This window comes from Ictalurus furcatus, chromosome 29, assembly GCF_023375685.1.
Source record: "Ictalurus furcatus strain D&B chromosome 29, Billie_1.0, whole genome shotgun sequence".
Lineage (NCBI taxonomy): Eukaryota > Metazoa > Chordata > Actinopteri > Siluriformes > Ictaluridae > Ictalurus > Ictalurus furcatus.
In genome coordinates, this window is record NC_071283.1 from 6,130,229 (window position 1) to 6,150,700 (window position 20,472).

The 20,472-nt window shown below is 40.2% G+C and overlaps 1 protein-coding gene across 2 annotated transcripts in view; it reads left to right on the top strand.

Moving 5' to 3' along the window:
* The window catches only part of adgrb3 (adhesion G protein-coupled receptor B3), a 320,254-nt gene that overhangs the window by 259,923 nt on the left and 39,859 nt on the right, over positions 1-20,472 (top strand). For both annotated transcript variants that reach the window (XM_053619086.1, XM_053619087.1), the window contains 3 exons: positions 2,318-2,444; positions 3,328-3,431; positions 3,539-3,641. In XM_053619086.1, the coding sequence (XP_053475061.1) occupies positions 2,318-2,444; positions 3,328-3,431; positions 3,539-3,641 (334 nt within the window). The remainder of the gene's footprint in view (positions 1-2,317; positions 2,445-3,327; positions 3,432-3,538; positions 3,642-20,472) is intronic.

Genomic DNA, 20,472 nt, shown 5'->3' on the forward strand with positions numbered 1-20,472 from the left:
TTGCACACCTATATTTAACAAAGATATTTTTTTTGATAAACCTGTGTTTTCTTTGCAATTGTTTGATACTCATGAGAGCAGAGTATTTTTGTGAATGTTTTTAACAAAAGATCAAAAGGTTCAACAATAAAGACAAATTTTCACAGCCGCCTTTGCTCATATTTACCAAGGGTGCCAATATTAGTGGAGGGAACTGTACCTTAAGACAAAATACTATATTTTAAAACCTTTTTTTGTTACAGAAAAGGTAAGTGTTTTCTCCAGGTGGAAGCATTTAATTCATGCAATTGTATTACCTATTCCATTTTCTTAAAGGACTGCAATAATACAATTCCATTGCTGAAACTCCCTCCAAGCAAGGTCCCCAATATCTAGATATGTTTCTTCAATGGGGACATGGATTTCTATAATAAATTAGAAGATAATTTCTCCCCATATACAAATCTTTAATCAATCACACTCTCCATTCAAGAAATGGTCTGCACTCACAAAAGAGGCTTTGTCAACATATTATATTTTATTCACATTTCTGCTTAACTTATGGAAGTGGTTTGTTGTTGATAAATATGGAGTTCCTATTTCCTTAATTTGCTTAGGAAAGTATTGCTCTTTCACATATCTGTGCCAGATTGCATCAAGATAGAAATTAATGTATGTATTACATTTGTTCCTCATCAAAGGGCTCTGTGTTAGTGAAATCAAATGTGACAACAGACATATGCAATTGTGTGGATGATGAGTAGTTTTAATTAAGTCAGCTTAATTATGGTCCTCAATTAGCACCTGGTTATATTACACAAGACTAAATACAGCCGGGTGGGGGCCAAGGCGATCTAGTAATATGTGAAATAAGATGCAAGAACATTGTTCAAAAAATTTAGGTTTTATTCAGGGTCCAGGAATTCTGCACAGCTTCATATTGCTCATGGCCAGGTTCTATTGAAACTGCCACTATTGCAGTGAGCAAAAGTAAAATCCCCAATTTTAACACAAGCTGCAGATTGTAGTGTAGTATACAGCTGAGAATAAAAATCAATGCTAATTTCTACTTCCTGTGCTGGATACCACTGTAGGTATTGACTGTCTGTAAATGGTTTGTAGGATTCATTTTCAGTAAGTCCACTTTACCTCTTGTAGGATTAAATGAATTACATGGGATGAGAGCTTTGCAACATAAACTCGATACAGAACTCAATGACTGCATTCGATGTAAAGAGTTTTACAAATCCAACTGTTTGCTTGAACAGACTGGCAAAAGGCTATGTATGAAAGTTATGAGTTGTGTTTGTTTTTTTGTTTGTGTGTGTGTGCGTGTGTGTGCGTGCGTACGTGCGTGTACGTGTAGGGGATAGGGGATGGAGTAGGGATCCTGACACAGATTTTATATGAATGCGAATGCACTGTAATGATATATGTTCTAAATACCTTATGAGGGAGATGTAGGCATAATGAGAAAAGGTGTATCTTTCTTTTTGCTTGCCAGAGAGAGGAAAACTGGATTCTACCATCCAGTCGTTTCCACGGGGTGGTTCGTTGTAAATAATGATATGTTTACGATTCTGGGGAAAAAATGCACCTATCACTGAAAATATGTCACTGTTGAGAATATATGTTAATTTTAAGTTCACTGTTTGGTTACGCTTGTATTTGATTAAATATGATATTGTTTTTCGTAAGCCGCGTTGCGCGCGACTCGCGACTCGCCCTCCCCCTCTCCGCCTGTAGCAGCAACAGAGCCCAGGATCCGCCTGATGCTGTTCCGCTGTTTCTACGGTGAAATTCTCATCCAGGAAGCATCAAAAAGCTGCTAATTAGAATAGATAAATAATAATAAAAAAGGAGAACCATCCTAAAGGAAACGGTTAAAATTAAGAACGAGGTCAGAAAAGGAAGACAAGCCTGGAAAATTCGTAAAGAAAAAGCTTCGGACCTGCTCCCTGGTTTCGTTTGAAGAAAGCCTGGTAATGATTCGGTGTTGTTCTGGGTACAGTGAGGTGTTTAGCGTCTTTAAGGCCAGATTTAGTCCAAGGGAAGCCGTATTGAGGAGTTTAATCAGTCAGCTTCAGCACCGACTGGACAGGTTCGCGTTCTCCCTTCGCGCTGCTCTTTATATCGCTGTCCATCTCAGTGCACTGTGCTCAAGCGGGTGCTGATTTGACAATCGGCATTCTCCCCTCTCTACCATTTCCCTTTACTCAGACATAAACTGAATTAGTTAAAGCGTTATTTGGTGTTTAGGGAGACAGACATCTCGCTATCAAGCTTGTTAATCTCGAGCCACGACTCAAAATTAATCTCTCATCTCCTCTTCTCATAGGAACAATTCATGGGGAAGCTGGTCCTCCAAAGGATGTAAAACGGTGCTTACAGATGCATCCCACACAAAATGCTTATGTGATCGCGTGTCTACCTTCGCCATTTTGGCTCAACAACCTATAGAAATAGTAAGTATACTCTCTGATTCCCGTTTCCACCCAAAGATATATAGATATAATTATGCGTATACGTCAACCACACGAGAACATTGTTTAGGATTATAAATGTTTTAATCAACAATATCAGTGTCAATTCTCATTGCGATCTGCCTACGTACATACAGGAGAGCGTATATGCGTGATTGTGTGCGCGCGCGCACGCGCGAGAGAGCGCGCGCGTGGGCGCCTGTTTCTTACCCTCGCCTGCCCACGAAATTGAATATGGTTTGTTTAAGTATCATAAAACAGCACAACACTTTTATATAACGTTCTATTACCCAACAAACCAGCAATGGTTATTACAGGTAGGGCGTTTCAAACGGAACAAAATGTGATCAAATATAGAACAAGTGTTATGCAGACATGGCCAGAGTTTGAGACTCCCATCATTGCCCTGCACTGCTGAAATATCACTACTACTAGCTGCAAGTATTTTGGGAGAAAAAGAGTGTGCTGACAGGGTGGGTTACTTAGAAGAAGTAATAAAATAAAGGGAGCAGCGGATAAAGTGGTGAAGGTTCATTTGAAATGTTTGGTGCTGAGCAGTGCTAGTACACAATCCAAAAGCCATAAACAGAGACACCAGACAGCCGTGACATATTACCACAATATAAATCTCATGCTAGGTTGCTAGCTTGTTTGTCAATGTGAGAAACATCTACGTGCCTCAAGTTCAGCAATTTGTTCAATATATTTGTGCTGTCTCTACTGAATCACACACTTATACTATGACTATAATGACCTTGTGACATGTATCGAGATACATCACATCACAGTCTCATTGTTTTTATTTATTTATTTTATTACCAAACATTTCAAAGTCTGAACTATTTTTTTTTTATCTCATTCACAGGCTATGGAGTATTCAGGGGTCCCATCTGTGACACTGATTGTGGGCTGTGGCCTGTCTTGCATAGCTTTGATCACCCTGGCTGTGGTGTATGCTGTATTGTGGAGGTACATTTTGCTTAAATGCTGTTTTGTTTAAAATGCAAGGATTTATCACATGCATTTGTCATTGCTCATTTGAAAAATACACATTTATTTATTCATTTTTATATTAGGTACATTAGGTCTGAGAGGTCCATCATTCTGATCAACTTTTGCCTTTCAATCATCTGCTCCAACATCCTGATTTTGGTGGGACAGACACAAACCCATAATGCGGTAAACAATTTTCCATACTTTCAGCAATTTGTCATACTGACTTGGTCTTTTGCACAAACTAGATGATTTGTACTTCTCAGGATTTATTGGCTTATGTCAAGAATGTAGATCGTTTAAATTAAGAAAGACATTGTTTAAATAGACTGTTTATTTAAAGAATTTTCCTGCAATGCATTAACAAAATCTACAACACACCAAACAGGAAGTGAGACAATAACTTGAGCATTGGTTGATAAATTTTATTTTGCACCATGTTATATAGGTGCCAAAATAATTTTGCCACTAAGGGAACAAGAGGTGAGGCTGTGACAACACTTTTGTGTTGATACCAAAGCCTAGATACTTTAAGACTTTCCATGTTGTTTTGCCTTTGTGTATTAAACCAGGCTGGACATAAAAATGTAATCAATGAACACACAAAACCTAAATCCTTTCAGAAATAGAGGCACAATCTTCATTCACAATGCTTTTGATGGCAGTGGCTAATGTTCTATAGTGACTGTATAGTGTCACAGTAATTTTAGAGACAGAATTTGGAATGCTGGTGCCCCTCATTTTAGGCTAAACCTAAACTGTTATCTAGCTGATTATGGTTTTGAATGCAGAAACACAGACACACACAAAACTGAACAAAAATAACACTAGTACACATTGGGGTATCCGGTGATGGTAGCAGAGTTGAAAGAACACCTCTAATAACCAAAATGTTAGCGAAAGACTTGCTGCCATGATGTTTTAATGAAGGTGCAATCACAACAGACTATATAGAGGCAAGAACTGACCCTTCCCTGGGAAATCAACCACGTGAGCACTCATATTCTCTGTCAAGCTGCCTAAAAGCCCAAAATGCAAATTGTAATAATTAATAACTGTAATAAGTGTCATGTCATGTCATCAAGAAATATATGCACCAGTTGGAGTATGTTATATTTAAGCAATATTGCACAAGCAAGAGTGGCCAAATGCTATTTATTTTTGCTGTGCTAGCGAAATAGATCCTGAAGAAGCCACACTTTATCATATGTCGGCTAGCCTATTGCCCATTTGCTAGCTGGCTAGCTAGCTCACATCCCTTCTTCCTTTTCATCTTCATCTAATAAGCTTTTATATTTTAAGCCAAAATTTATATTCCTGAAAAGTATCGTTTGCCATGTCAGCTGATGATATTTCTAACACTACTGTAGTAACGGTTTCAAACTAGGAACTGGAATTTTATGTGGCAAACACAGATGAACGGAGTGATACACACAGTGAAATGTCACAGCGTTATTATAGTAAAAGTAAGCACTCTTGGAATGCCATTCAACCAAATCAAATTGGTGGACCAGATCCGTTGTATAATTAATAATTAATATCCAATGAAAAGTTTTTGTTTACTAGAAAGCCAACTCTGGTGGCTTGATGGGAAAATAAAACATTAGTGTAATCTCAGCAGCCTACTGAGTCACATGTAGGGATGAAAAAAGTACAGAGAAATTATGCCTAAGTAAAAGTATGGGCAATGTGTCAAAATCTTATTCGATTAAAAGTATTGAGTCAAAAGTGTATTTGAGTGAAAGTAAAAAGTATAAACATTTAAACATGCTAAAGTATTCAAGATTAAAAGTAAATATTTTTTAACTTATCAAAAATTAACAATTGAGACATCATATTTTTTTAAGGAAATATTTAGCTTGGAATCCTTTATTGCTGAATTCACACCTTCCAGAAAATCTTACCAGATATGATTTTACCGTGCATCTATGCACTTACATTTCTTGTTAAAAAAGGGGGGGGGGGCTGGGGGGGTTAGCACAGCTGTGCACAGTTTCATTTGACCTTGATGTCAATTTGATTGGATGTCTTTACAAAAAAATTAAATAATAGTCAAAACATAACTGCTTGGCATAGCAGCAGGGCGAGAAAAAATAAAAATAAAAATTACATGGCATTTGAGATTTCATGACGTTTGAAGGTCCAAATGAAAATATAAGGCTGTATTTCTCTTGTAAATTTTTTAAAAGTATTCAATATCACTAGTACTTGAATAAAGTACAAATCATTCAAATTAGTACTTACATATAGTTTTACTTAAATATAGTATTTTATTGAGAACTGTAGTAAAATATTGAGTATTATAATATAGTATTGAAGTACTCAAGTATTTTCTATCCCTGGTTATGTTAACTTGGCAACAAAGGGCTAAAACCTGTTAACCATCTGACACATTATCTGTTTGTCTGTGGCCAGTGATTTGTCCGTTGTGAATATACAGGTAGGTGAAATGATTAAAGGAAAAAACAATATACCCTGTCTTGGTAAGGTTTGGGGCCACCATAAGAACAGTTTTGGCACAAATTCTGCATGTCTGGGACTGTACTTGAAGGATGGAGCACACAAAAGAAATTCAGTCAGTTGGTGTTTTGATGATGTTCCCTTCCCTAAGTAGATCGGAATCTGGTGTATGCAAATGCCATAGCATATTTACATAATTTTTATACTCCTCAAACCAATCAATGACCCCTCATGCCCTGTGGATGGATGCAGAATAACTTTGTATTGATTTGCAGTGACCTTTTCATCCAAGAGGTCAAGTGGACCCAAACCATGTCAGCACAATGCCTCCACACAGCATAACAGAGCCAGAGGACCTCCCCTCACTGTAGCGGTCAAGCATTCAGGCCTTTACCATTCTCTTGGTGTATGCCACACATGTACCCGCCCACTTGTTGAGAACATGTTTCTCAAGGATGACTCATCTCACCATTTTTTTCTGTAGGCCACTGCTTATGGTTTATGCATTATTTAGGTTTTCCTGAAAACAGATTCCTGAAATCTCAAATATGCGTGTTTGTAATGTGGGGTTTATGCAGTGTATCCCTACTAGAATATCCCCCTGTCTGTAGTTCTTGCTGAGAGTCTGATCATGTCCTGTACTGACATTCTCAGTCACCTGAAAAATGTTCTCTCTTCTGTTTTTCGTTACATATCACACTAATGCTCCAGCATTATGTTGATTGAATGTTTGCTTTTGACCACAATTTCCAAACCTATTTGACTGACGCCTTTACCATAGATCTACATGCTGATGTCACTTTAGTCACCACTGAGCAATCTTTGTGCCATCTGCCATAATGATGAACCTCTTTCACGGCTAATTAGATGTTTTCCTCTTGAAATCTTGATCAGGGTCAGCTGCTTAATTGTACAATGCTGCCTGGTAGCATCTTGGTTTCTCCACCTGTTTATTCAAGTTTTTGCTTTCATTTATTATGGTCTCTATGTTTGTAGAACAATGCCGTCAGGTTATCTCTGACATTTCATATAATTTTACCACTAGGGGCTACTGTATCCCAAACATCAGTGCTTTTGTGTCAGTTTTGTTCTGTTTTAAATAGTGTCCCCTTAGGCTAATGAAGAACTTTGACATCTTTTCAGCAGCAGGTAGAATTTTAAGAAATCATGAAATGAGGCCATATCTTATGTATTTATACCAAGTCCTTGTGTTTTGATACAAAATAGTTATGCCAAGGGTTTTTTGCAAGTTTTGCTAAATGGCATAGAGGTTTCCCTTTACACCATGAGGTGACTCCTTGAGACGTGTGTGTCTGTGTCTGTTTGTCTGTCTGTCTGCCTGCATGTCTGTCTGTGTTGGGTGGTGTATTTTTTTTTTAACTTTATTCACTCACAGCACAATATCATGCAACACTTCTGGACCTTTAGATCGTGATTTAGGGTGGACTTGAATATTAACTGTGTATATCATTCTATGCTAGAACCATGCTGGGATTTTATACAGAACCCAGAAAATGTATTTTAATCCTTCCCTAGTATTTTATTGGCTAATGTTGGTCAGTGAACAATAAAATGGATGAACTCAACACACAGATTAAACTTCATCGTGATATTGGAACTGCTGCGTTCTTTGTTTCAAAGATACAACTCCAATTCCGAAAAGTTGGGTCAGCATGGAAAATGCAAAAAAACAAACAAAGAGTCATTTGAAAATTCAGCTCACCCTGTACTATATTGAAAACACGTTATTAACACATTATTTGATGTTGTACTTTGTGAATTTAATTTATTTTTAAAATATACACTCATTTCAAATTTGATGACTGCAATGCACTCCAAAAAAGTTGGGACAGTCGACTGTTTACCACTGTGTAATATCACCTTTTCTTTTAATAACACTTATTAAGCATTTGGGCACTGAAGACAGCAGTTGATTAAGTTTAGCAAGTGTAATTTTCCCCCATTCATCCATTATGCATTTCTTCAGCTGCGCAACTATACGGGGCCTTTGTTGCCTTATTTTGCACTTCATAATGTGCCACACATTCTCAGTTGAATACAGGTCAGGACTGCAGGAAGGCAGGCACTGATTACGCGACCATATGCTTGTAATCCGGGCAGAATGTGGTTTCGCATTGTCCTACTCTGGATGACAGCATTTATTGCTCCAAAATGTGTACATATCCTTCTGCATTAATGGTGCCCTCACAGATGTGCAAGCTACCCATACCATGGGCACTGACACACCCCATACCATGACAGATGCTGGCTTTTGGACCTGACGCTGATAACAGCTTGGATGGTCCTTTTCCTCTTTTGAACACGTCCAAAAACTATTTGAAATGTTGACTCGTCGTACCACAAAACATGATTCCACTGCACTACTGTCCATCTCAGATGAGACCGAGCCCAGAGAAGTCGGCGGCACTTTTGGACACTGTTGATATGGCTTCTGCTTTACATAGTAAAGCCTTAACTTGCATCTGTGGATGCAGCGGCGAATGGTGTCGTCAAAGGTTTACCAAAGTATTCTCGAGCCCATGTCAGGATATCCATTACAGACTCATGAGGGTTTTTAAGACAGTGACATCTGAGATCATGCACATTCAGAATTCGTTTTCGGTCTTGCCCTTTATGCACCAAGATTTGACTGGATTCCTTCAATCTTTTAATTATATTGTACACTGTAGAAGGTGAAATGCCCAAAATCCTACCGATTTGTCTTTGGGGAATGTTGTTCCCAAAGTTCTGGATTATTCGCTGATGCATCTGTTGGCAGATCGGTGAGCCTCGAACCATCCTTGCTCTTGAAGGGCTAGGCTTTTTTGGAGGCTCCTTATATACTATGATTAGACGATTGCCTCACCTGTTTCACATCACCTTCTTATTTCAACTTGTCAAATTGCTATTAGTCCTAAATTGCCCCGTCCCAACTTTTTTTGGAACATGTTATATGCATCAATTTCAAAATAAAGGTTTATATTCAGAAAACTATGCAATTGATTAGGTAAAACATCAAATACTTTGTATTTATATGTTTTTTGTTTAAATACAAATCAAAGTACATTTACAAATCACTCCTCTTTGGTTTTATTAGCATTTTCCATACTGTCCCAACCTTTTCAGAATTGGGGTTGTACATTCATACTAAACCAAGGCCTAATACAGTATTTATTGTTCACTGTTAGGATAGAACATTATACTTTAGCAAGTGCCATAACAATGATGTTTTATTGTGATCACACAGTGAGACACTGATGTTATAGTTTTAACCAGACATTGCAATCCAGATCTTCAGCAATTAATGACTTCCCTTTTTATTTTCCTCTGGAATTTAGATCAGTCATATTTGTTACAGTTTATATACAATCCCCTGTACAGTTTATATACCCAAAGTTATTGGAATGGTCAGGCAAGTTCTGTTTTTATTTTTTGTGCTAAACACTGAAGACATTTAGGCTTGAGACCAAGCGATGAATGTGCGATGGTAAATCAGGATTTCAGCTTTCCTTGTCTGATATTTCAACCTAGATGTGTTAAACAACTTAGAACATGGCACTGTTTGTTTGAACCCACACATTTTTCAAGTGATCAAAAATATTGGAACATGTGACACAAGGTTTTCTTTTTGCCCAGGTGTGACCTGTTAGATTGATTGTTTAAATAATCAATAGCTCTAAATGTCTACTCTTGGTTTAAGCCCTGGGGTTCTTGATTTGAACCCTGCGAAGACTGCATCTGTTGTTTAAAAAAGGTTAAACCAGTATGAAGACCAGAGAGCTGCCTATGGGAGAAATGCAAGCTGGGCAAAGAGGGAAATCAGAGGCATTGCACAAGCAATGGGCATAGCCTGTACAATAATTTGGAATGTCCTGAAAAAGAAAGACACCACTGGTGTACTAACAATCAGACATCGGACAGGTTGGCCAAAGAAAACAGTAGCAGATGATGACTGAAACATTGTGAAAACTATGAAGGAAAAAAAAAAAACAACCAACAGTCAGTGGCATCACCAACAACCTCCACAGGGTGATTGAAGGTATCACAATTCATTGTTTGAAGAAGATTTTGATAGCAGAAATATAGAGGCCATACCACAAGCTGCAAACCACTCATAAGCAATTAGAATTGGAAGGCCAGATTGGAAATATAGAGATCGGCCACAAAAGTTCTGGAACAAAGATTAACCTGTCCATTAACCAAAGTTATGGAAAAGCCAAAGTTTTGAGAAATAAAGAATCTGCTCATGATCCAAAGAATATAAGCTCATCAATCAAGTACATGGAGAGAGTGCTCGAGCTTGCATGACTGCTTCTGGAATGGGCCTACTGATCTTTACTGATGATGTAACTCATAATGGTAGCACCAGAATGAATTGAGAAGTCTACAGAAACATTCTTCTGCCAATTTACAGAGAAACACCAGTTTGGTGATGTCAGTGAGTCGCAGGCTTGATGCTGTTTTTGCAAGCAAGGGATATGCAATCAGATATTAAGTGCTATTTTCTTTCATTTACATCAAGACTGTTCCTATACTTTTGCTAAGCTAATAATTGGGTGGTCTGCCATGAAAGGTGCCATGTTCCAAGTTTAATGCGTCTAGATGTAAATAATAGGAAAAGAAAGCTGAAATTCTGATCTATCATTTCATATTTTTTTTTTTTTTTTATCGCAAACCCAAATGTTTTCAGTGTATACCAAAACAATAGAATTTGCCTTGCCATTCAAATACCTTTGGAGGAGGTTGTGTCTTGTCACAAAGTTTAAAGATTTAGTGCTTTACAGCCATCTTAACAGTTAGAGCCTAGACCTCCTGATGAATAAGCCCCAGCTGGTGAGAACCAGTAACAGTACTTCCTACAACCTCAGGTACCACCCCCCCCCAACCACCCACCCCACAGACTTAGCCCTGTTCTGTTCTCCTCATTTACATATAAACATATAATCAGACATGTATGTAGATGAGACAGCCCAGAAATGAGATCTTTATCAGAGTACTGCTGTCAGCTATCAAGACAGCTGCTCCTTCTGCAACTGGCAAGGTTTTCCAAAGAGTGGAGAGAACAGCCTCCTCACAAGCTAACTCCAAACCTCACCACCAATCACAAAGCCTGCACACACAGAACAGTTTTACCCACAGGCTGTCACTAGGTTAACTTACCAATAGTCTCTCCATTCCTTTACAGTCTGTGTTGCTGCTTTTTTCATGCACATTAACAGAATACAGCAGGGGTGTCCAAAGTCTATCCCCAGGGTCAAATGCACCCCATGGACAGATGGCCCATGACTTCCCTATTAGAATGTATGATGGGCCCATAGACCAACACATTGCAATTTTCCTTTCAATTAATAATAGCAGCAGACTTGCAAGGTCCTTTTTTTTTTATCTCTGACTACACCTGCAAAGTCATTTACAGAATGCTAAATTAGTCATGGCTACAGACAAAAAGCCCCCTTTGAAAAAAGTTTGGATACCTTTGCAATACAGCATATAATATCCTTTTATACCTTTCTAAATTTATGCATTTATAGTGTAATGTCCTTTGAAATTCTATGCATGTAAAAAAATATAAACTGAATTTATCAAACTTATCAAGTACTTGCATGCTGATCATCAAATTAAATTAATATGGGAAGATAGATTAAGATAATCATGTACCTGCAGTGATTTTTTAACATTGGATGGAAATTGGAAATTGACCTTAGTTCTATCATGCTTCTCATGCGTCTCCACTGGAGACTGTTGGTGGTGCCTATAGGTTAAGCATGGTTTCTCTCTCCACATCTGTATATTCTATAACCATGTATACACCTAAATAAATAAATAAAAAATCCAAGTCAGGAAATATTTCATGAAAACACAGTAATTACTTTTAATGTCATTAGAAGTAGTTGGAGTGGATAGGATGCTGTTCCCTTTAGACACTCCCAGTTTTTCAATCCTGACTTGTCTTTTCTACTTATTTCCTTTCTTTCCTACTTAAGAAAGTAAGTGGATGAATAAGGAATGGCTCATTGTATTTATATCAGTAATAAAACACTGGGTCAGGCATGACAATATCTCTATTGGTGTTAACAAATATTCATTCTCTATTATGCAATTTATTTATTTTTTTTTACAATATAACAAAATATTTCATATTTACTTAAATATTAAACCTATTTACATTAATACAAGAGGGGTTTTTTTTAACAAAAATTGTGTTTGCTTAAATAAATTCTAAATTCATTTAAAGTACAAAATAGTTAACTGTTTCCTTGCTCATAGTAATGCTGCTATGCTTACAGGTGCATCTCAAAAAATTTGAGTATCATGGAAAAGTTACATTTTTTTCATAATTTAATTGAAAAAGTGGAACTTTCGTATATTCTAGATTCAATATGTATAAAGTGGACTATTTCAAGCCTTTTTTTGTTTTAATCTTGATGATTACGGCTTACACAGGGCTCTACGATAACAATTTATTTTAGGAGCTCCTAATTACAAAAATTTAGGAGCACAGTCAAATATTTAGGAGCACCGTTGAAGTTTAGTTTTTTTTTTTTTTTTTTTAGAGATGGTAAGTAGGCATAAGAAAACTTGAGGTTGTCAATTATGACAGAATTTAGGAATATATTGTGAGCCATGACAAGTTAATTTACCTTCTGATAAACTAAATTTAATATTTTCAGTTAATTTTACAGGCTGTATGTAAAAAACAACAACCGTTGGCCTGTTCCAGCTTGTAAACAAATACAAAAAACCTCAATGTTCAGTCTTTGAAGTCGGCTCCTCTTAAATATATTTTTTTATATAGCTACACTATCAGCCATTTTCTACAGTCATGGTTCTGGGCTGGAGCCAATTCTCGAACTGCTCTGCATATATTGTGTATATATCTGAATAATCTCATATAGGATGTGATTGGGTGAGTTCATTTACCTGTCAGATGCAAAGTGCTTTTGTTTAATGGTGTTCATTACTGATGCTCCAATCAGGATTTTTGCAGCCGATACCGATTTCTTGTCATCTTGACCAACCGAAACTGATCCAGATACCAATCTTTTTTTTGTATAAGCTTTAATCAGGTCTGTCATAAACAGTTAAATGTAAGCTCTCTGCTCATGATCACTGTTAATTGAATTAAAATAATAGCAATGACAAATACTGTTGGTTAATTGATAAATAAACAAGCATAAAATATTTATTTTTAAATATCTTAAACAATAAAGAGTCCTAATTAAAAGTATACTAACACAAGCATATTAGGAAAAACAAGGCTAATAGCCTTATAAGGAAATAGCCTACTAAGCTTAATGTCAAATTGATATTAAATGCAACCCATAGTAATTAAACATTACTTCATTTCTTTTTTATTTATATTTTATGAGTTTATTATAATGTCTATTTTTTTATATTAAATGATTTATTTATAACTAAGCACATTTTCTGTCTTTGCATTTTATTAGTTTTTTTGTATGTTTGTTTCAGTTGTTCCTTTTCGATGGGTTCCCACAGTACAGTGTTGCCATGTCTGCTGATAATATTGTGTTCCCTTTCAAAGGGAACTTCGACGTTGCATTTAGCATAACAGTATGGGAGCGCCTTGCGCGTGTGACCGGTATCTGAAGCTTGTGTAAAATCATGCCTCTACTTATAGGCCTGCCATGATCAGGTAACGTGGCAATTAAGCACGTCGCACGATATATATATATGGCACCTGTGAACCACGCCGCCAGCCTTATTATCTTCAGCGAGACTGCATGTCTGTTGTTTGTGTGACAAAAAAACGCTTCATTTCTACTCTATATTTTCTCAAAATCTCTAAACTTTTCTATCCCTTTTTTAGAAAAAAAGAAAAGAGAGGGAAGTAATGAGCGAGAAAGAATTCAGGAAGTGTGTTACACCTGCTCCCGTTTCAACACAGGAGTAGTGCACACTTTCTGGGTGAAGTGTTTAGGAGTGTAGCATGCGATGGCAGTCGAGAGGCTGCGCATGGTAATGCCTACATTAAGCAGCTCGGCTTGCAACTCGCGCTCTTCTTGGAAGTCGAAGCGAGTTGGGTTTCAGAGTCTTGCGGATCTGGGCCGGCCGCTGCTGAGGCAGCTAGCTGTCTCAGGTTCGGGAGATCTCTTATGGATCCGGAAGAGGAGCCGGAGACGAACGCTGCTCTATCTCTTGCTCTGTCTTCCGGGTCCGGCTCTCCGCTGGATTTTGGAGCTCACGTCGCGACTCCTCCTTCCGCAATGGAAATCCAAAAGGGAAAAAAGAGAGAGAGAAAACACACACACAAAAATAATAATAATAATTCCTCTCTGACTCCGAGGAGCCAGAAGGATGTGCTAAAAACTGAGAGCAGCATATAAAGAGCTGCTTGAAGTGATTACTAAGGCTGGATGAGCCTTTTTCTCCCCAGTGAAAGTAAATCCCTCACACTGCAGAAACTCCCCTTTCTTCCAGAAGTGCATGACAAAATATCAGGCTTCTGGGGAAAAACCACGCATAAGCCATATTTATAATGTTGTGGATAAAAATGACATGAAATAAACATGAGGGAGACGTAGTATGAGTAATATGTAGTTTATTGATAATTCACAGGACTGGTGGGTGCGTAATCTTGAGGAGAGCGGTGGGGGGAAGAAAATGGGGTGCGTCCTGGGGACATGGGATGGTCAGCGAAGGTGAAGTGAGAGGACCACTGAGAGTGGGGCGGACTGGCAGGTGAGAAGAGGGAAGAATGGTCGGGGCCCAGGTCAGAGAAGGTGACATCTTGCTCAGACTGAAAGCTGAGAAAGGTTTTGGCTGTGTAGAGGCGTCAATACACACGTTCACGGGGCAGATTCTGTATCGGAGAGGGGGGGGGAACCCCGCATTTCCATTTCCAGAGGGGGTGCTGCGAAGAAAGTTAAATAGCACCATGATATCAGCAGTGAGGTGCGCAAGCTGATAATGAGTGTCCAGATCAAGACCCAGATCCAGTAAAGGGGAGAAGAAGGACTGACGATGGGCACCTAGACACACAGAAGCGGTATTAGGCGGATATTGACAAATTGGATTTACACTTTAAAGATCTTTAAGAGTACTACACTATGGTTTATTAGTCGAAGAGTCAAACAGAAGTATAAGAGCTGAGGAGCGCTAACACACACACACACACTCTCGCACAGTCAAGGGCGGGCATGTAGACATAACACACACACACATAACATTATAACTTTATAAGAATAATAAGGAGTATTAAGATATTATAAGGGTAATATCTTATAATAATAGAATAGTATAGAATCTTTATAAAATACAGAATAGTAGGATATGTAGAACAGTAGAAGGGTAATATAATGATATTATGAAGTAGGAAGTACAGTAAACCGTTTTTCAAGCAGTATAACTATATATAAAAAATAGAGATATAGAGCAAATATGAAAATAAATTATAAACTAGAAATACAGGAAAATGTAACTTACTCATAATTCAGATTGTGAAGATTCTTGTCTCGCAAGGAAGGCCTTAATTTTAAGAGAAAACCATGAGGAGCCATTTATAAGGGTACCTGAGTCAAGCTGCCCCCCCCCCGAGATAATAGTAAGACCAAGGTCACTCTAGATTGTTTTGTCTCTCCACTTTTGATTCTATGGGTTATTCGAAAACCCTTGGTTTTGATTCTGTGGGTTAATCGAAAACCCTTGGTTTTGATTCTATGTGTAATTTGAAAAGCCCTGTTTTTGATTCTATGTGTAATTTGAAAAGCCCTGGTTTTGATTCTATGTGTAATTTGAAAAGCCCTGGTTTTGATTCTATGTGTAATTTGAAAACCCCTGGTTTTGATTCTATGTGTAAGTTGAAAAGCCCTGTTTTTTGAGCTAATGGTAAGTGGAATAGCCCTTTTTTAGAACATAATAGTAAGGTAGATGAGCTCTTTTTTAACCCTATTGGTATTGATATCATAGTCTTCTTGAAACATATGGGTTATTTACTGTGTAAATACAGTATAAATACTGGAGCTTAAGCTCAGGGTATCAGATCACTTCTGAGAATTCTCACCGGTGTGGATCTCGTGTGGTGGAACGGAACCAATAAAGCTGGACCCTTGCTTCTTTTCACTCACGGCTGGTGTCTTTTTTTCTATCTCCAACTGGGCTCAGAGGTAGATGTGAGTATTGGCTTCTATGTTGAATTTTAAGTGTTTTTGGGTAATAGGCTAAATTTGAGCCAGCAATAACCCCACGATGTTGGATTATCCGGCCATTGTGGGGAATGAATAGCATGGCTATTTAGGTGTGCTGAAGGTGGAGGAGGCGCTTGCGAGATACCTCTCTCCATCGACGGCAGGTAATTGGGGGGCTGGCTTTGCCATCCAAACCACAGTGTAAGGCCACCGTGGCATTGGTGGGCAAGCCTATGCAGTACTAGTCTTGCTTGTGGGTCACTGCACACAATGACAGGGTTGCAGGCCTATCAAGCAGACCTGCTGAGTGAGCTCAACATATGGCGGCATTCAAAAAAGCCAGTTCCTTCCCTGTTGTCTCGAGCTCACTCGGGCATCCATGAGTGGAGCCCGGGCCAGCACTAGTGTGAGGGTGACCCAGAAGGTGAGTATGGCAGCCCGCCAACCCCCACAGAAAGCCAGGGGAACCGGGCGGCCACAGTCGCGGTCTGCTACTAGGCCTGATCTGAGAATGGTCATAAAGGCCAAGCAGGCAAAGAAGAGCGGTCCTGAGGGGCCGTGGAGGGAGGTATCAGGGGACATGAGGTTGTAAGGGCAGGTAGCCCCCAGGGCTACTGTAGGGCCTCCCCTAGCCAAGGCGGTCCCCAAGTTTTGAGTGTTCTCTGGTCAGCGAGCTGTCACAGGGCAACGAAAATCTGATGCTTTCCCTCCAATAGAATGTGGAATAGTTAACATCACTAAAAGACCATCGGGCAGCGTGGAAACTACTGCCAAATGTGTCTCCATGGGTTCTGTCTACCGTAGAAAAGGGTTACCAGGTCCAGTTTATAGCTTGACCCTCCCCAGTTCAGAGGTGTGCTCACCACAGTAGTCAGCACAGACCAGAGCCCGACGTTAGCGCAGGAAGTAAGTTCCCTTTTGGACATAGGGGCCATAAAACATGTACCCCGTTCCCTAAGGGAGGGAGGTTTTTACAGCCGTTATTTCCTGGTCCGCAAAAAAGATGGGAGTATGCGGCCAATTTTAGATCTGCATCATCTGAACCGTACTCTTCGGACATACAGGTTCAAGATGCTGACGCTCAAACTTATCATGCCACAGATTCAGTTCGAGGACTGGTTTGTGACGATAGATCTGAAAGATGCATATTTCCACATAGGAATATCGCCCAGCCACAGGAAGTTCCTGAGGTTTGCGTTTGGAGACAACACATACCAATTTCGGGTTCTTCCCTTTGGGCTAGCTTTATCCCCTCGCACCTTCACAAAGTGCTCTCTAAGATGCTGCTCTAGCTCCCTTGCGACTCCAGGGCATCCGTGTACTAAACTGGTAGTTTAGTACCAGACCATTGCCCACATGAGGAGCTTGGGGCTCAGGTTGAACCTTCAAGAAAAGTATGCTTTCTCCAGTGCAGAGGACAACTTTTTTAGGGGTTATATGGGATTCTACTACGATGAGGGCGTTTCTATCCCCAACACGCATAGGATCAACTTTGAGCAAGATAAAGCTAGGTCTGGGCATCCCCTCCAGTCTCTACAAGAGACTGTTGGGCCTTATGGCAGCAGCAGCCAACATCATACCGTTGGGCCTATTGCACATGAGACCGTTTCAGTGGTGGCTGAAAAGTCGGGGGTTTCATCCAAGGATGAAACCTCTGACAGTAATCAGTGTCACGCGGCGATGCCTACGTGCTCTGAGTTTTTGGAGGTGCCCACAGTTTCTAGCCTCGGGTCACACTCTAGGGGCATCTCCTTACCGCAAGACGGTAATGACAGACGCGTCCCTCACCGTCTGGGGTGCAGTCTTAAATGGCTGTCCAGCTCACGGTCTTTGGAGCTTTTAGAGCGAGAGGTCACCATGTGCTAGTTGTGTCAGACAACACAGCGGTGGTCTCATATATCAACCACCAGGGAGGGTTACGTTCACGCCCCCTGTTCAGGCAGGCGCAACTAATCCTTCTCTGGGCAGAGAGAAAGTTCTTGTCAGTGAATGCAATGTACATTCTGGGCAGCCGGAATGTAGGGGCAGACATCCTGTTGAGGCAGGGGCTGAGGCCCGGGGGTTGGAGGCTCCATCCACAAGTGGTGGAGTCCATATGGCGGAGGTTCGGACAAGCGGAATGGGATGTGTTCGCCTCCGAGGAGACAACACACTGCCCGCTGTGGTTCGCCCTCACTCCTCACGCACAACTGGGACTGGACGCCATGGTGCACACGTGGCCGAGGTCACGTCTATATGCTTTTCCTCTGGTCGCTCTGCTCCCACAAGTTCTAGCGAGAGTTCGCCAAGACCGTCTACGTCTGCTGCTAGTAGCACCTTATTGGCCAGCTCGAATATGGTTCTCGGAGATAATTTCCCTGCTCGACGGTACTCCTTGGGAGATGCCCATCTGCAAGGATCTACTGTCTCAAGCCAGAGGGCTGATTTATCACTCTCGGCCAGAACTATGGAAACTGTGTGTCTGGCCCCTGAGGGGCACCAGCTCATAGATTCTGGTCTCACAACTGAGGTTGTAGAGACCATGTTAAACACTAGAGCACCATCCACAAGGAAATTGTGTGCGCTCAAGTGGCGGCTTTTGTCTTGTGGTGTGAGGAACGTCAGCTAGACCCAGTGAACTGCGCAATAGCTACAGTCCTGGAGTTCTTACTAGAACATTTCTCAGCAGGGTTGGCTCCTTCTACAATCAGGGTTACGTGGCCGCTGTTTTGGCCAGCCACGCCCCAGATGATGGAGCCTCTGTGGGGCAACATCCTCTAACTTCGAGGTTCATGCGTGGTGTCAGACGGCTGAGGCCCATCTGCAGGCCGCGCATACCTTCCTGGGACCTTTCTGTGGTCTTGGAAGGTCTGTCAGGGGCCCCATTTGAGCCCTTAGAGTCAGCCTCTGAGAAGCTTCTGACTCTAAAGGTAGCTCTTCTACTGGCCCTGACATCTTCAAGCGAGTTGGAGGCCTACAAGCTCTCTCTGTTGCCCCTTCCTGCCTTGACTTTTCCCCTGGATTAGCCAAGGCTTTCCTGTATCCTAGGCCGGATTATATTCCTAAAGTGCCTACATCGGCTGCCCACCCTGTGGTGTTGAAGGCTTTCTGTGGTGTAAGTCGGAGCAGCAGCTGGTGTGCTTTGGCAGCGACAGTAAAGATGATGCCGTGTCAAAGCAGCGCATCTCTAATTGGATAGTGGAAGCAATCTCTATGGCTTACGAGGTGCGCGGTCTCACCACGGCTCTGGGCATAAGAGCTCATTCCATTAGGGCGGTCGCCTCCTCGAAGGCTTTGTCCAAGGGGTATCCTTGCAGGATGTGTGTGCGGCTGCAGGCTTGGGTATTTGTGAACAGGCCGTACCCTCAGTATGACGGAGTGGGTATTCCCGTTCACATACTGTTATGCTAAATGCAACGTCGAAGTTCCCTTTGAAAGGGAACGTCGGGGTTACACATGTAACCCTGTTCCCTGAGAAGGGAACGAGACGTTGCATAGCACTGTCATACCAGGGCAGGCCTGTGAATTGCGTCTTCGCTTCAGATAATAGAGGCTGGCGGCATGGTTCACAGGTGCCATAAATATATCATGCGACGCACTTAATTGCCACGTCACCTGATCATGGCAGGCCTATAAGTAGAGGCAAGAGTAGAGTACAGATACTGGTATTTTACCTAAAAAGCATTTACAATTCTAATAGTTGAAATTATTATAGGAGGACAGAGAAATTGAAGATTTTTTCATGTGCTTAGGGGAGGTCATATTTGTAGAGTTAGTCAGGTAACTGGCATAACAATGCTTTGACTTGTGCTAAGGTGCTAATTTTAAATGTAATATGGCGTTAAAATTTAATATGAATGAATACTGACAGTGTGCATGTATACCATGTAGGTGCAGACTATAATTATCTTAGTGTCTTTCACTGTGTATCCTCCTAGCACCACAAAGTCATCCGTCTGTCTTTGCAGTTGTCAGTGTATATCAGTGTTGGGTAAGTTACTCAAAAAAAGTAATCCACTACAGATTACTAATTACTACTTTAAAACTGTAATCTGATTACATTACTGATTAGTGCATGTAAAAAGTAATCAGATTACTAATTACTTTCACGTTACTTTCAAAACCCATCAAATGTACAAAAATACACTACAAAGTAAAACTCAGTTCTTTCAGTAATTTTAGCATATGTCAATGTATGACATGATCAGAAAAAATTGGATTTATCATAAAACTTGCCTTTGGTGTCGTCACTGTTTGTAGAACTACCAGACCGATAAAATATAAAACTTTTCTAACTAGGCTCGTTTTGTGTCGCTAGTCAAGGGGAGGCACAGCTAAACTGTGTATGGGTTGTAAAGTGCATTACCTTTCCTTATGCTCTGCTCATATCATGTTCACGTAAACTGGAAGTCATATAGACATTTACACACCTT